This window comes from Hyperolius riggenbachi, chromosome 7 (assembly GCF_040937935.1).
Source record: "Hyperolius riggenbachi isolate aHypRig1 chromosome 7, aHypRig1.pri, whole genome shotgun sequence".
NCBI classification, from domain to species: Eukaryota; Metazoa; Chordata; class Amphibia; order Anura; family Hyperoliidae; genus Hyperolius; species Hyperolius riggenbachi.
The window spans coordinates 29918327-29933530 of record NC_090652.1 but is presented as its reverse complement, the minus strand read 5'-3'; the positions used below and the strand labels follow the sequence as shown (position 1 = coordinate 29933530).

At 46.6% G+C, this 15204-nt stretch overlaps 1 protein-coding gene across 1 annotated transcript in view; it reads right to left on the bottom strand.

Annotated features, from left to right (window-relative positions):
* The window catches only part of PPP4C (protein phosphatase 4 catalytic subunit), a 66174-nt gene that overhangs the window by 31172 nt on the left and 19798 nt on the right, over nt 1-15204 (bottom strand). Inside the window, exon 2 of the mRNA XM_068243819.1 lies at nt 709-833. Within this exon, the coding sequence (XP_068099920.1) occupies nt 709-806 (98 nt within the window). The 5' untranslated portion in view covers nt 807-833. The remainder of the gene's footprint in view (nt 1-708; nt 834-15204) is intronic.

Here is a 15204-nt window from a genome sequence, read left to right as displayed (position 1 = left end):
ATTCCTGATCAATTTCATGATGAAACCCAGTACACCGCAGTGTATAAAATGTGCATGTACGTGGGCATTTATACATTACATTACCTGTGTGGCAGTGTCTGCCCAGTTTCCAAATCCGCTATTCTTCCATTAGTTGTATAAACGCACTGCATGCTATGCACCGGTGGCGTGTATAGGGCTAGTGGAAGAGCGGCGGACTCGGAAACCGGGCAGACACAGGCGGTGCGTGACAGGAAAAGTCATGTATAGATGCACATTTATGCAATGCGGGAAAAGCACAGGTGGTTTAGTCTCGTTTGTCCCAACATTGTTTGCTGTTAGACGCGTACCCGATCGACCAAAACGGCCTGACATCTTGGCGCATGTCCGATCGACACGCTCGGTCCAAAAAAGGTTCCATCGTTGATCGGGCATGCACTTGGTGGCTCAGATTTTCATCAGATTCGAAAAAATGATCGAACCGAAAGGTTGATCGGGTATCAAAAATGTATGGACCTAATAGGGAATTGGTAACAGTTTTATTTTTATTTTTTTAAATCTGTCTATTGGATTTAATAAACAAATAACTTTAGATGTGATGTTGACTTTGCTGACTAAATTGTTTCTTTACTACGGATGTTCCAGAATAGAAATCTGCACACCTCACCCTATTGTCAGGTAGTCAGTGAGTGCGATTTCCCTACCCCAAATGTGACACAGGGTACTGACCGGGCCTTGGCACACAGGGCTTTCACTTCACTCTCTTTAATCAGTTCGCAGCGCCTCAGCTGTTCGATCTGTCGGTCGAGGTCACTGATCTCCGACATGACTCCTGCTCCGCGAGCCTCTGCCTACTGGAGAGAAAGAGACTGTTATAGACAAACTTCTTATACCCGGTGGTGGAGCAAAAACAGATGTACATCTACACCGAGCCCACAAAGATTCAAATCACATGCTACGTCATTGTCACAGCTGGAAGCTACGTGCACACCATTATTTCACTTACCTGGGGCTTCTACCGGCCCCCTGTAGACGTCCTATTTCGCGCAGTCACTCAAGGATCCTCCTGCCCCACACCGTGGGTCACTTTCCCAATATTTGTCTAGACGAATGCACCTGCGCAGCCACCGCGCACGTCCTCGCACGTGTCTCAAGGAGCTTTTTTTACACAGATGCAGTACAAAGTTTTCTCGTACTGCGCAGGAAGCTCCCGGAGGCGCAGACGATGCACGTGGCCATGGCCGCGCAGGTACATAATGGGAAAGTGACCCGCGGCGGGGGACAGGAGGATCCTTGAGTGACGACGCAGAATAGGACAGAATAGGCGGTAGAAGCCCCCAGGTAAGTGAAACTTTTTTTTTCACTAAAAGTTAAAAAACCCCTTTAAACTCAGCGACCCATTTATCTACTCAAGAGTTAGTGGTGTTGAAGTGAACCTGAGGCAGGGGCCACAAAAAAAAAAAAAAAAGCTATATCTGGGGCTTCATCCAGCCCTCTTCAGGCTGATCGCTCCCTCACTGCAGTCCTCCCGCAATGCCTGGATCCTCCACTAGGTGGCCCTGTAATTCCTTCAGTCAAAGCCAGACAGCATGCCCCGACTATAGGAATTACCGGACCAAATAGCGGAGGATCCAGGCTGCACGACGGTGGCGTGGGAGCGATCTGAAGGAGCAGATGTGTAAAAAAAAAAAAAAAAAAAAAAAAAATGGGCTGTGCCTGGTAGAATGTGCTCAATACTACAGCAAGAGATGTAAAATCCTATTTCCTAAAATCCTATTGGAAAAAAAAAAAAAAAAAAAAAAAAAAAAAAAAAAAAAAAAAAACTTTCCAATGGCAACATTGCACTGTTCAATACAGTGCAGCACTATGGGCAGACAAATATTGCCACTCCCCCATGAATCAAATTTAATTACGATTGAGGCCATATCAAATCTGCCGATGGGGGGGGAGGGGGGGGGAATTGTGCATCTATGACTTGCTTGAGCTCTTAATTACACAGAAACATGCAGCAGTGTAACTTTTCTAACTACAGTAGTTTGTAATCACAATGGAAACCTCTTGGCATGTCATCATCACAGCAAAGTCCCATGGACTTCACAGAACAGACAGAAGGTGGGTCTGTGTGGGAATGACAGAAGGTGGGTAAGGCGGGGGGTGTGGGAATGGGGAAGGAGCCAGTGAGTGAAGGTAAGAGTGCGCACAAGAGATTAATCATGATGGTGACTACTTGGCTGGCCTCAGAACCCCGAGTATCAGAGGTGAAGTGGGGACACAGCGTAGCCTCTCTCGCTGCCAACTTTATTACACAGCGAGGGAAGATGACGCAAGCAAACCTCTCACAAGCCTTGAGAGAGCACCACACCATTATACTGACTCAATGCAAAATTAAGACGCTGCTTAGTAGACATTTAACTTGTGAGCTGGGAAAACAAATATTACACAAACAAGCCAGGAATCTGATTATTAACAAACGTACAATGTGAGCCTCACACAAGCCTTCCCTACCGTGGGACATTTACCTCCACTAGTCACAGCATAACAGCAACTCCCAATCACTGCCCTTGAGGTGGGATGGGGATTGGGGGGGTGGGGTCGCAGTGACCTAGAAACAGCAGGATGTTATGTAGCAGACTAAAAGGAAAAAAATAAATAAATAAATAAAAAACTTGAAAGCCCAGTACTGATAGGCTGCCAAGTACAGTATTACCATCTTAAATAGACGGTAATTACACACAATCCCTTCCCTAGTTCAGGGTCACCACAAGCTAATTGGGCACCCCATATAGCTACTCTGCCAAGCCCTACTGTACAGAAATCAAATGCACACCTAGCACTGATGAGGGGCAAATTCTAGCAATACTAAAAAACACCACAGTGCCCACACTACTAAACACTAGCACCTAGGTACTCAACGTGTGTACCCTAGGGGGTACTGTGAAATAATCCCTGTAAGGATGGGATAACAGCTCAGAGAAAGAGTGTTGGTCAGCAGATAAAGCTGCCCATACACTAGTCTATTCCACTCTCTATGCTAGGACAGCAAATCTCAATCACAATTTTCCACGATTGCATTTTGCACCTTATTCCAGTGAATGAGAGTCAACGCAATTGCACCACAATTGCTGCATGTTGAGTAATCCAATAGGATGACTTGTGCTGCAGCAGTTTGCTGACCACAGAGCTAAAAAAAAAAAAAAAAAAAAAAAAAAGAAAAGAAAAAACCCACAATTTTTATCCCTTAACCAGTTGAAGCTTCATGACATTATCCTCCCTGGCGGTAAGCCCATGCTGAGCACAGGCTATGCCGTGCAGGAGGATTTCTCAGGCCCTGCTCGGCCGATTTGCTCACTTTTTTTGTTTGCAACACGCAGCTAGCCAATTAGTGCCAGGCAGCGCTGAGGGGTGGATCAGGACTCCCTTAGACGTCACGACGTCCATGATGTTGGTGATGTCATCCCCCCCGTCACCATGGCGACGGATGAAGCACTTCAGGAAATCCCGTTCTTTGAACGGGATTTCCTGATCAAAGATCGCCAGAGGCGATCGAAGCAGCCGGGGGGATGCCGCTGTACAAAAAAAATAAAGAAAAAAAAAAAAAAATTAAAAAAAATAGTGCTGCGCTGCCCCCTGGCGGTTTCTAATAGACCGTCAGGGAGGTTAAAGAGAATCTGTACAAGTCTTACAATAAAAATCATACCATTCTCTTCATTATGTTCTCCTGGGCCCCTCTGTGCTGTTTCTGCCACTCCCTGCTGCAATCCTGGCTTGTAATTGCCAGTTTAAGGCAGTGTTTACAAACAAAAGACATGGCTGCTAACAGCATGTGATAGGCTGAGAGGAGCTCAGTCTGTGACTCACACAAAGCCTGCAGGGGGCGTGGAGCGGGTGTGTATAGCTTCTATCCTATCACAAGCAGAACAGCACATTACTGCCTGAGCCCAACAAAGCAGTCAGAGGATAGAAGATTAGATTATAAAACAGAGATAATACAGCCACTGTGCAACTAGGAAAGGCTGCAGTAAGACAGACCACATTAGAACAGGTATAGGAACTTCTAGGATAGAAGAAATAAGGCTGAAAATGTTGTTACAGAGTCTCTTTAAAGGTGCGTACACACGCACTACTACAGAGGACGGGTCCATCAGACCCTCCCGCTGGGCGGTTGTTCTCCCGACAGTAGTGCGTGTGTACAGTCTGTCTGCAGACTGATAAGACTGTTTCTGAACGATTCACTCAGCAGGAGGGTCTGATGGACCCGTTGTTCTCTGTAGTAGTGCGTGTGTACGCACCTTAACCTCCTGAGCGGTATGGACGAGCTCAGCTCGTCCATCACCGCCGGAGGCTGCCGCTCAGGCCCTGCTGGGCCGATTTTCACCAAATAAAGTGCAGCACACGCAGCCGGCACTTTGCCAGCCACGTGTGCTGCCTGATCGCCGCCGCTCTGCGGCGATTCGCCGCGAGCAGCGGCGAAAGAGGGCCCCCCTAGCCGCCTGAGCCCTGCGCAGCCGGAACAAAAAGTTCCGGCCAGCGCTAAGGGCTGGATCGGAGGCGGCTGACGTCAGGACGTCGGCTGACGTCCATGACGTCACTCCGCTCGTCGCTATGGCGACGATCTAAGCAAAACAAGGAAGGCCGCTCATTGCGGCCTTCCTTGTTTATTCTGGGCGCCGGAGGCGATCGGAAGAACGCCTCCGGAGCGCCCTCTAGTGGGCTTTCATGCAGCCAACTTTCAGTTGGCTGCATGAAATAGTTTTTTTTTAATTAAAAAAAAACCCTCCCGCAGCCTCCCTGGCGATCTCAATAGAACGCCGGGGAGGTTAAAGGTGGCCATACACTGGTCGATTTGCCATCAGATTCGACCAACAGATAGATCCCTCTCTGATCGAATCTGATCAGAGAGGGATCGTATGGCTACCTTTACTGCAAACAGATTGTGAACCGATTTCAGCCTGAAACCGATCACAATCTGTTGTGGTGGTGGTGCTGCTGCCGCCCCTCCCCCCCCCCCCCCGCCGCATACATTACCTGCTCCGCCGGCGCGACTCCTGGGTCTCTCTCCGCTCTGGTCTCCGGCTCCAGCATGCTTCACTTCTTCCTGCCCGGCAGGAAGTTTAAACAGTAGAGCGCCCTCTACTGTTTAAACTTCCTGCCAGGCAGGAATAAGTGAAGGCATGCCGGAGACCAGAGCAGAGAAGAGCGGAGACGAGCGGGGGCAGTCGCGCCGGCGGAGCAGGTAATGCATGCGGGCTCTATTGCGTCGGTCGTCGGGCACTCGAACGCCGCTAGCGATGCGCTCTTTACCCGCGGGCGATCGACGGTAATTTTCCGCACGGCGCTATCGGACGAAATGAATCGAAATTCGGCGTGTAGCGTGAACGATTGGCAGCAGATTCGATCCCAGTGATCGAATCTGCTGTCGAAACGGCGGTAAATCGGGCCAGTGTATGGCCAGCTTTAGTCTCTGCACTCTCTTCCCTACAAAATCCTAGATAACACTGATTATCTCGGAGCTGATACAAATGCTATACAGTTGTAAGAATGAAAGAAAAGCACTCCTTCCCCTAGGGAATTCAGTTGCAAGCCTAATGATTAAAGTGGAAAACTGCAGTGGCTACTGGTGAGTTTCCATTGTCAGAATAAATGACAGAGGGATTACCAACTTGTGCCAGCCAGCTGCAGTGACTGCTGTGGTGAAGTTGTGCATGCAGATGAGGGGGCTGTGTGTCACTGTCCTACCCCCAGAGCAGAGTGGCATGTATGGCTGACTTGTAATGTGCTACTGATGTTCAGATAATAGCATGTACTGAGTGAGGTGAGGCCTAGCTACATTGCTCTCACCTGTTAACTGCTGCTGCCTGGGCCTCCTCCTTTATGTGGCGTTTCCCTTGGCATCCCTCTTCCTCCTCTGCCCATTCTTTGTCTGCCACAGGACACTGCCGGGGATTTTGCTGCCAGTTAAATGCTGCTGCCTGAGTCTTCCAGTCAGTGTATCCTGTTGTAATCTCCTCTGACCCCCTCATGCTGTTGGCTGCCCAGAACACAGGACACTGGCACCCCCCTGTGCCGCTCTCCCGAGTCTTCCCCTGTATTTTTCTGTTGTGACCCCCTCGTGCTGTTGGCTGCCTAGAACACAAGACACTGGCATCCCCTCGCGCCGCTCTCCCATGTTGGAGGGATCGGTGCGGCAGGGCGGATGTGCATGCAAGCGTGTCCCGAGCGGTGGAGGGGGAGGAGTCTCCCCTGCAACTAGGAGATCCGGCCCGTCGGGAGGAAGTGTAGCGCTGACAGCCAATTACAGCGTGAAGAGGATGCCTGGCATCACGCAGTGTCCAGGCAGCTGACAGAGCAGGGGAGAGCAGCGTGAGGGGCTCAGAGGAGAAAAAAAACACCATAGGAGAATACAGGGGAAGACCCGGGCAGCAGCATTTATTAGGTGAGAGAAGCGGCAAGGTCTCACTGCTGCTCCACTCCAGGGGGTTGCAGGGGTGCTCGGAAGGATGGCGGCCCACAGCCCGCTCACCTGCATGCACCTGAGTAGTGATGGCTCGCATACAAGCCGAGACCTCTACTTTTGGGCCACTTTTTTGGGGGTCAAAAATTCAGCTTGTATGCGAGTATATACGGTAACAATTAGGTAGTGTATACAATGTGTTGCTAATACATTAACGGTTTAAACAAACGAGAGATAGACAAATATTTTGCGTGGGTTTAATGTACAATGGGACTGTTTACATTAACCACTTCACCACTGAGGGGTTTTACCCCTTGAGCACCGGAGCAATTTTCACCTTTCAGCGCTCCTTCCAGTCATTCGTCTATAACTTTATCATTACTTATCACAATGAAATGAACTATATCTTTTTTTTTCGCCACCAATTAGGCTTTCTTTAGGTGGGACATTATGCCAAGATTTATTTCATTCTAAATGTGTTTTAAATGGGAAAAAATGTGGGAAATTTTTTTTCAGTTTTCGGCCTTTATAGTTTTTAAATAATGCATGCTACTGTAATTAAAACCCATGAAATTTGCCCCGGTTATAAAACCGTATAAATTATGTCCCTATCACAATGCTTGGCGCCAATATTTTATTTGGAAATAAAGGTGCATTTTTTCAGTTTTGCATCCATCCTTAATTACAAGCCCATAGTTTATAAAGTAACAGTGTTACTCTTGACATAAATATTTACAAAGTTCAGCCCCTAAGGTAACTTTTTTTATTGTAATTTTTTTTTATTACAAAAAAATAAATAAATAAATAGGGGAGTGTGGGGGGTAATGAGTTTGTGTATAACTAAAGTATTTCTATATGAAAAATGCTTTAGGGTGTAGTTTTACTATTTGGCCACAAGATGGCCACAGTAACTTTGTTTATGCATCCTGCAAGCGTCCGGAAGGTCGCTTGCAGGAAGTGTTATGAGGCTGAAAAAACGTTTTGTTTCCACAATGATCGCGCTGCTTCTCGTAGAAGCAGCTGATCATTGCAGGGGCTTGGATCAACGAACGGGAACGGTTTTTCCCGTTCATTGATCTCCATGCGAGCGGGCGGCGGCGTGCACGAGCGCGGACAGCGGCATCAGGTGGGGATTTCTCCGTTCCTTGGTGTTAGGGTGGAAAAAGGGACGGAGAAATCCGCACCGCTGGGGGTAAAGTGGTTAAAGCTATAATGTAGGACAGTGGATAAATTGTGTATTTTCTCACTTTTTCCCCCTATTTTCATTTTAAAATGCATAGAAAATAAGGTAATTACTGAAAACAACTATAAGCCACAAAAAGCCCAATTTGTCCTGAAGAAAAAAAACAATATACAGATCAATTAGTTGTGATAGTTATTGATAAAGTTGTTGCCAAAGTAATCAGAACTGAGCTGAACTGTGAAAATGACCAGGGGCACGAAGTGGTTAATATTGATTGTGATATCGAAAACCACAAATGGAGTGATGATTTAAAGAGGAACTAACAATGGAATGCAGTAGAATATTCAGCATAGCCACAGTTACGCTAAATATCCTGGTTTCTGCATCAGAAACACTTCCTATATCTATATAATGGTATGCAGTCCCTCCCTCCCAGTGCCGATCGGGATTCGATTCAATTTGCCATTGTTTTGCAATGGCAAATCAAACTGAATCGAATCCCGATCGGACATGTCGGATTTAATCGAATCGTAAATAGAATCGTAATCGACTCGTATAAAGAATCGTATCGTGTAGATTGGGCTTTACAGTTACTATTTAATAGTATAGGGCCAGAGGTTTATAGAGGTAGATTTTTGGTGTCAGGCAGGAGGAGATGGAACACTCAATCTGATGAACAACAATCGCAGTCTTGAATTTTTTTTATTTATTTTTTTAAATAGTACAACTCAGTCCCAACCAGAAAACTTCAGCATTTCCTTCCTGATATGCTTTGTGGTCTAATGCAAAACATTTAATTCAAACACTACCAGATGAAAGCCAAAGTTTGTTGTCATAACTGCCACAATGCTGGTTGCCTGGGCAGCACAACACAATCTTCCACACATAGGCTAAGCAAGACGTAGAGGGACAAAACAGCAGCATAGATGTTTTTATAGTGTACAATCAAGTGTAGCAAACAGAGGAAGCAATGCCCGGACTAGTACTCCAGAAGAGGCATTTTAACATTTCCCTACAGAGTGTTCGGTCCACTGATGTGGCAAGAGAACCAGTGTACAAGGGCTTCCGACAAGACTGCTTTCCATTTACATTCAGTAATGAGTTCATGTTCCACCACACACCGGCAAATCTGCCAACAACCTCTTGCTCAATCGATCATTCAAATAGATTTCCTGACTGGCTGGGAAAGCTATAATCGGTGCAGATGTAAACTCGTGTTCAGCCTTTTGTTCCTGAGCAAGTTGCTGTTATGTTGCTAAGTGACTAGATTTTATTGCTCTGAAGTTGGCGAAGCCTTTCCTTCACACACACAGGGCTGGTGCACACCAGAGCGGTTCTGGAGCGTTTATTAAAACGCTTGCAGGGGGAAAACCGCTTGGCTAATGAAAGTGAATGGGATGGTGCACACCAGAGCGGCTCGTTTTTTCCACAAACACAAACGAGGGGGCTGCAGCATTTTTTTTTAGATTTCTGAGGCGTTTCTGCCTCAATGTTAAAGTATAGGAAAGTGGAAAACTGCTCTGAAAAACGGTAGATCAGAGCGGTTTTCCAGACGTTTTTGTTACAGAAGCTGTTCAGTAACAGCTTTACTGTAACAATATTTGTAATCTGCTACACAAAAATGCTCCAAAAACCGCTAGGCATGTGTAGAAAACCTCTCTAAACCTGCCTAGAATACCTCTAGCGTTTTGCAGATCTGCTAGAGGTGTTTGGTGTGCACTGGGCTATACACATGGCACCTCTTGTGGCAGGGCCAGCGGACTTCATAAACGGCCCTCTTTACTGTAAAGCAGGAGGAGTCCGTTTCAGGCAGAGACTGCAGGGCTGGCAGCCGAGCAGCCCAGTGAGGTAAATCCACAGTGTCGCCAAGTCATACAGTTTATTCCCCATTACATAACCCATCACATGGCTTCATAAACCTCTCGCATTTGTCACCTGAAAGAGGATTAATCTAAATACCTCCGCAGAATTACCGGCCTCCGAGTGTACAAAGCTGAGGAGAGCAGGAAGAAAGCTCAAACCCAAAGGAGGAAATCCATATCGACTATTCTGAGAGAACCATACAAGTCCTAGGAAATACCTTAAAGGACCTCTGTTGCAAAAATCTTAAAATTGAAAATATATGTAAACGCATACAAATAAGTGCGTTTCTTCCAGAGTAAAATGAGCTATAAATAACTATGTTGCTGTCACTTTAAGTAGTAGAAATCTGACAGCACCAACAGGTTTTGAACTAGCCCAACTCCTCATGGGGGATTCTCTGTCATTTAGCGAATGGCAGTTGCTCCTTTCAACTGCCAGTGGGCAGCACGGTGGCGTAGTGGTTAGCTCTCTCGCCTTGCAGCGCTGGGTCCATGGTTCGAATCCCAGCCAGGGCACTATCTGCAAAGAGTTCAAGCACGGGTATGTACCAACCTTCCCAGGGCCTAAAAACATCTGTTTTTTCCCTTGTGTGCGTCCAACATCAGCCCGCACTAAGTGGTCCCTTAGGGATCTACCTCGTCTATATACGAACCGATCTACACCCGTGCTCTAATTGTCAACATTGTAACAGTATTATTAAAGGCACTGAGGTGCGCCACCCTAGTGCGGGATTTCCCATCCCACTTAGGCATTATGCCACATGCGATACCAAGGGTGTAATTTATCTCATTAAATGCCCGTGTGGCCTGGCCTATGTGGGCCAGACCACAAGGGAAATAAAAACAAGGCTAAATGAACACAAAAGCAGTATACAAAATCCACCGAAAGTGAGAGAAGGTGAGGTACAGACAAAAAGAGAGTCCCCCTTGGCACGACACTTTATTGAATTAAGACACAGAGTGACACAGATTAGGTGGCAAGTGCTGGAGGTGGTTAAGTGTGTAGAAGGTAGTGATTATAGGAATGCCCTCCTTAGGCGGGAGGCTTTCTGGATGGACAGGCTGGGGACACAGTCACCAGGCGGGTTAAATGAAGATTTTAGCCTGAGATGTTTTCTATGAGCTTTTATCGCTGCTCTGTCCTCCCAAGTAGGGGTTAAGAAATTTGTAAGTTGGTGCCCGCTCCTAAGGTGGGGGCGTGATGTTTTATAGGCTTTATATGGTTGAGGTGCAGAAGGATACTTCAGCATTTGAGAAAGGGCCTCCGCCCGAAACGTCATGCATGCTGTTGTGATGCTCTTGTATTGCTGCTACTGATACACATGCAATAAAAATTGGATATACATCCATGCTGGGTTGAGTCCTACTGGGATTGTCGTGTGTAGTAAAGCTTAAAAAGGTCATGCTGAGAATTTCCCATGAAGAGATGGACTAGTCCAAAACCTGTCGGTAATGTCAGATTTCAACTACTTACTGTAAGCAACATAAGACATAGGAGAAAAGTAATGTCTCATTTTACTCTGGAAGTAACATACTTCTATACGTGCATTTACATATATTTTTTAATTTTAAGATTTTCGCAACAGGAATATGGAGACTGCCATATTTATTTCCTTTTAACCCTCCTGGCGGTCAATTGTTCTGCGGCTGCGGGAGGTTTTTTAAGCCTAATTTTTTTTTTAACGTGTAGCTAGCCTAGCGCTAGCTACATGATTCCCCCCTGCCTGCGGCGTCCCTCCCTGCCCTTCGATCGCCGCCGGCGGCGCATCTGCAGCGATCGATCCAAACAGAGCAAACAAATAAAGTTTGCGTGTTCAAAAGAAAAAAAAAAAATTCTGAAAATTGGCCCAGCAGGGCCTGAGAAATCCTCCGCGGCGGCTTACCCAGAGAGAGGTTACCGCCAAGAAGGTTTTAAGCAATACCAGTTGCCTGGCTGTCTTGCCAGTCCTCTGCCTCAAATACTTTTACCCATAGACCCTGAACAAGAATGCAGCAGATCAGGTGCATGCTTGTTTCTGGTGTAATTCAGACACTCAGTGGGGGGGGTGTACAGATTATTAATACATATTTAGTGTACTGTCGTGCGCACAAAGGATGGTAGAATATGTTCAGCTTCATTTTTACAATAAAATTCCCATATCTAAAGCTACGTCTACACGTAGCGATCTGGCGGCGATTTGGCTTATCAATCGAGCAGCTGATGCGGCTCGATTGATAAGATCCAACAGGACGGATCTCCCCACCGCCGATTCCATGCTCGTTCCCCACGAGGGGACAATGGCATGGAATCGAGCGGAAGATAAGCGGCGCCGGCGGATACGAGGCCGGATCGAATCCGAAGCGCGCGCGGGGATGCGGAAGAGGCGATCCGGCAGCTAATCGAGCTGCCGGATCGCTCCGTGTAGATGAAGCTTAAAACCTTTACTTCAGGTTGCCATACATCTGTAGATGTGGAAGCCGATCGACCGTGCAATTTGAGAATTATTAACTTAGACGAAAAATCTGAGACACCAAAAGTATGCCTGATCGACAATGCAGCCATTTTTAGGACGAAATTGGTCGCATGTATCGATCAGACATGCTGGAAAATCTCAGGCCAACATGCTTGATCGGGTGTGCAGCGGTAACAGCGAGAGATAACCACTAACGGTGAGCTGCATGAAGAGATACAGTACACTGGCATCAGTGCCAGGACTATCGCTGTACACGAGGGTGTCAGAGCTGAAACGATAGCAGGTACACTAAGGACTCTGATGAATTAGTGTGAAATATAAAAGGCGATTAGGTTTCAGAGGTGACATAGCGCCAATGTAAAATGCATGACCTTGCTAACAGATGACACAATAGCCAGACTTATTTACTGAGTAATGGTGAACGCCTGGCTGGAGTCTGCTGCACGCACTGCTGCAAAACAGCTGAATCTGTCAAGAGACACTGACAACTCTGCTGCACGCACTGCTGCAAAACAGCTGAATATCTGTCAAGAGACACTGACAACTCTGCTGCACACACTGCTGCAAAACAGCTGAATATCTGTCAAGAGACACTGACAACTCTGCTGCACGCACTGCTGCAAAACAGCTGAATTTCTGTCAAGAGACACTGACAACTCTGCTGCACACACTGCTGCAAAACAACTAAATATCTGTCAAGAGACACTGACAACTCTGCTGCAAAACAGCTGAATATCGGACAAGAGACACCGACAACTCTGCTGCACACACTGCTGCAAAACAGCTGAATATCGGAGTAAAGACACCGACAGCTCTGCTGCACACATTGCTGCAAAACAGCTGAATATCTGTCAAGAGACTAACAACTCTGCTGCATGCACTGCTGCAAAAAAAGCTGACTGTCAAACACTGACAACTGCTGACACTGCAGAATGTTTTCCTAAAATAAAGTTTTTTTTGTTTTTTTTTTAAATAGACACGCATGTTTGTGATCTTTACCATGGCCAATTTCCCTCCTGACGCACATAAATGAAGTAATGTTTCCTCTTACCTAAAAAACAGATTAGTAACTTTAGCAAGAAGAGGCCGGAATTGGTAATTTGCTGAGACTTGCTGAATACAATTTTGCCTTCTATGTAGTATAGCTCTTTAGTAAGAAGGCTTCTTTGTCTACTAAAGTAGATTTGAAGCGAGGAAGCACGTACACATACATCTAAAATGTACATTTTTTTCCAGAGTACATTTTTCTTATGTCGCTGTCACTTTTAGTAGGTAGTAGAAATCCAATAGGTTTTGGACTAGCCCATCTCGGCATTTTCTTTAGGGCCCTTGTCCACCAGCCGCCATTCGCTTAAAAAAAAAAAAAAAAAAAAAAAAAGCGGATCACCTGTGTTTTGCCGATCGCTAGTGCACCGTAATTTAACTGAAAATCGTGATGCATTTTTTCATTAGCATGTCGGGCTACACAATTATTGGTGCGATCACGTTCTGTCACAATCGCAGCAAGTGGAAAACGAAGCTTTTGCAAACAACCGCCTTTGCGATTGCGCTTGCAAGTGGGAAAGTGTTTCTACGCTTTACAACAATCCCTGGGAAGACTCTACCGGGCATGGGCAAACTTGGCCCTCCAGCTGTTAAGGAACTACGAGTCCCAGAATGCATTGCAGGAGGCTGACAGCCACAGTCATGACTCAAAAAGGCAAATGCATTGTGGGACTTGTAGTTCCTTAACAGCTGGAGGGCCAAGTTTGCCCATGCCTGCATACTAAAAGGTCAGCTGTCTTCCCTACTCATTTGCACACTATTCTGGCAGCTGGACTGACCAATTGCTGTTCAGTAAGTGCTTTTGAAAATTAAACTATTAATTAAAGGCCCAGTGCACACCGAGAAGATCCGCCGGCAGCATCCGCCTGAAAATCCGCTTGGCTAATGTAATTGAATGGGCTGGTGCACACCAGCGGTTTGAGGTTTTTAGCAAACCGCAAACGTGCCTCTCGCTGCACGTTTGCGGTTTGCTAAAAACCTCAAACCGCCGGTGTGCACCAGCCCATTCAATTACATAAGCCAAGCGGATGCGGCTGGCGGATCGCATCCAAATCCGCTCGGTGTGCACTGGCCCAAATCTGTCATCCGCACCCAAAACCGCTAGCGTTTTGTGGATCTGCTAGCGGTTTTGGTGTGCACTGGGCCTAAGAAGGCCTCATTCCTATTAGTGCGCTTCTGTCAGCTTTTCAGCAACGTGCATCAATCTGTAGCATTCATGTGCTGATAAAAAGCGGACAGAAGCACATGGAAATGAGGCCAAGGTGGCCATAGATCTGTAGAGTTGGTTGCCATTCGACCATTTGATTTAACAATCGGTGCCGGAAAAAGTAAGCCCGATTGACCATGCAACCGATTTCGGGCCAAAATTGGTTGCATGTATTGATCACGCATGCTGGAAAATCTCAGGCCGACATGCTTGATCGTATAGCAGAGGTACCCCTGCATTAATGCTTTACCTGTCTATTGTCCGCCCTCCTCTTCCGGATTCATGGTTGCCAGCACATTGCACCCCGGGCATGCATGTAAAGTCACACCCCAAGTGAAGCAAACTGGCAACCAAGTGGTATGAAAATGCAGAAGAGGAGCGGGGACAAAAACAGTGAATGTAGTGGCATCGGGGGCATTTGGGGGATTGCAGGAAGATTTTATGCTGAAATGGATCGGGAATCTGCCTGAAGGCCCACACACTGCATACAAATGTCTGTACAGACACGTGTCACGAGATGGTACATTGGTGTGTATGTTGTGAGTGACAACAGGCAAGGTCTTGTCTGAGCGATGAAACTGTTCAATCACGTGTCGCGCTAACAGTCGCGTAGTCTGTTGTCCCGCTGTGTGTACGAAGATCTTCCACAGACGGCAGAGTTGCTACTAACACGACGTCTGAGGAAACATACAGTTTCCGCCGTGTCTTCACCTTGTTTGTTTTCATGTGTGTACAATTGTCGCTTCTAAATATGCGCTCGTCCCTTTGTCGCTACAGAATGTATTCTGTGTGCATCTACTTTATTTACCGCTTATGGCGGCCATATGATATCCCCCGCCAGCATAGTACCATGGGAGTGTCCCCATTCCTGAGGAAGCCTCAGACTAAAATGAGTGAAAATACTTCCATTTGACTGACAAGCCATTTACGTCAACTGAAGAAAGCCTTAAAGGGAAGGTCCAAGCAAAATAAAAAAAATGAGTTTCACTTACCGGGGGCTTCTACCAGCCCCATGCAGCCATCCT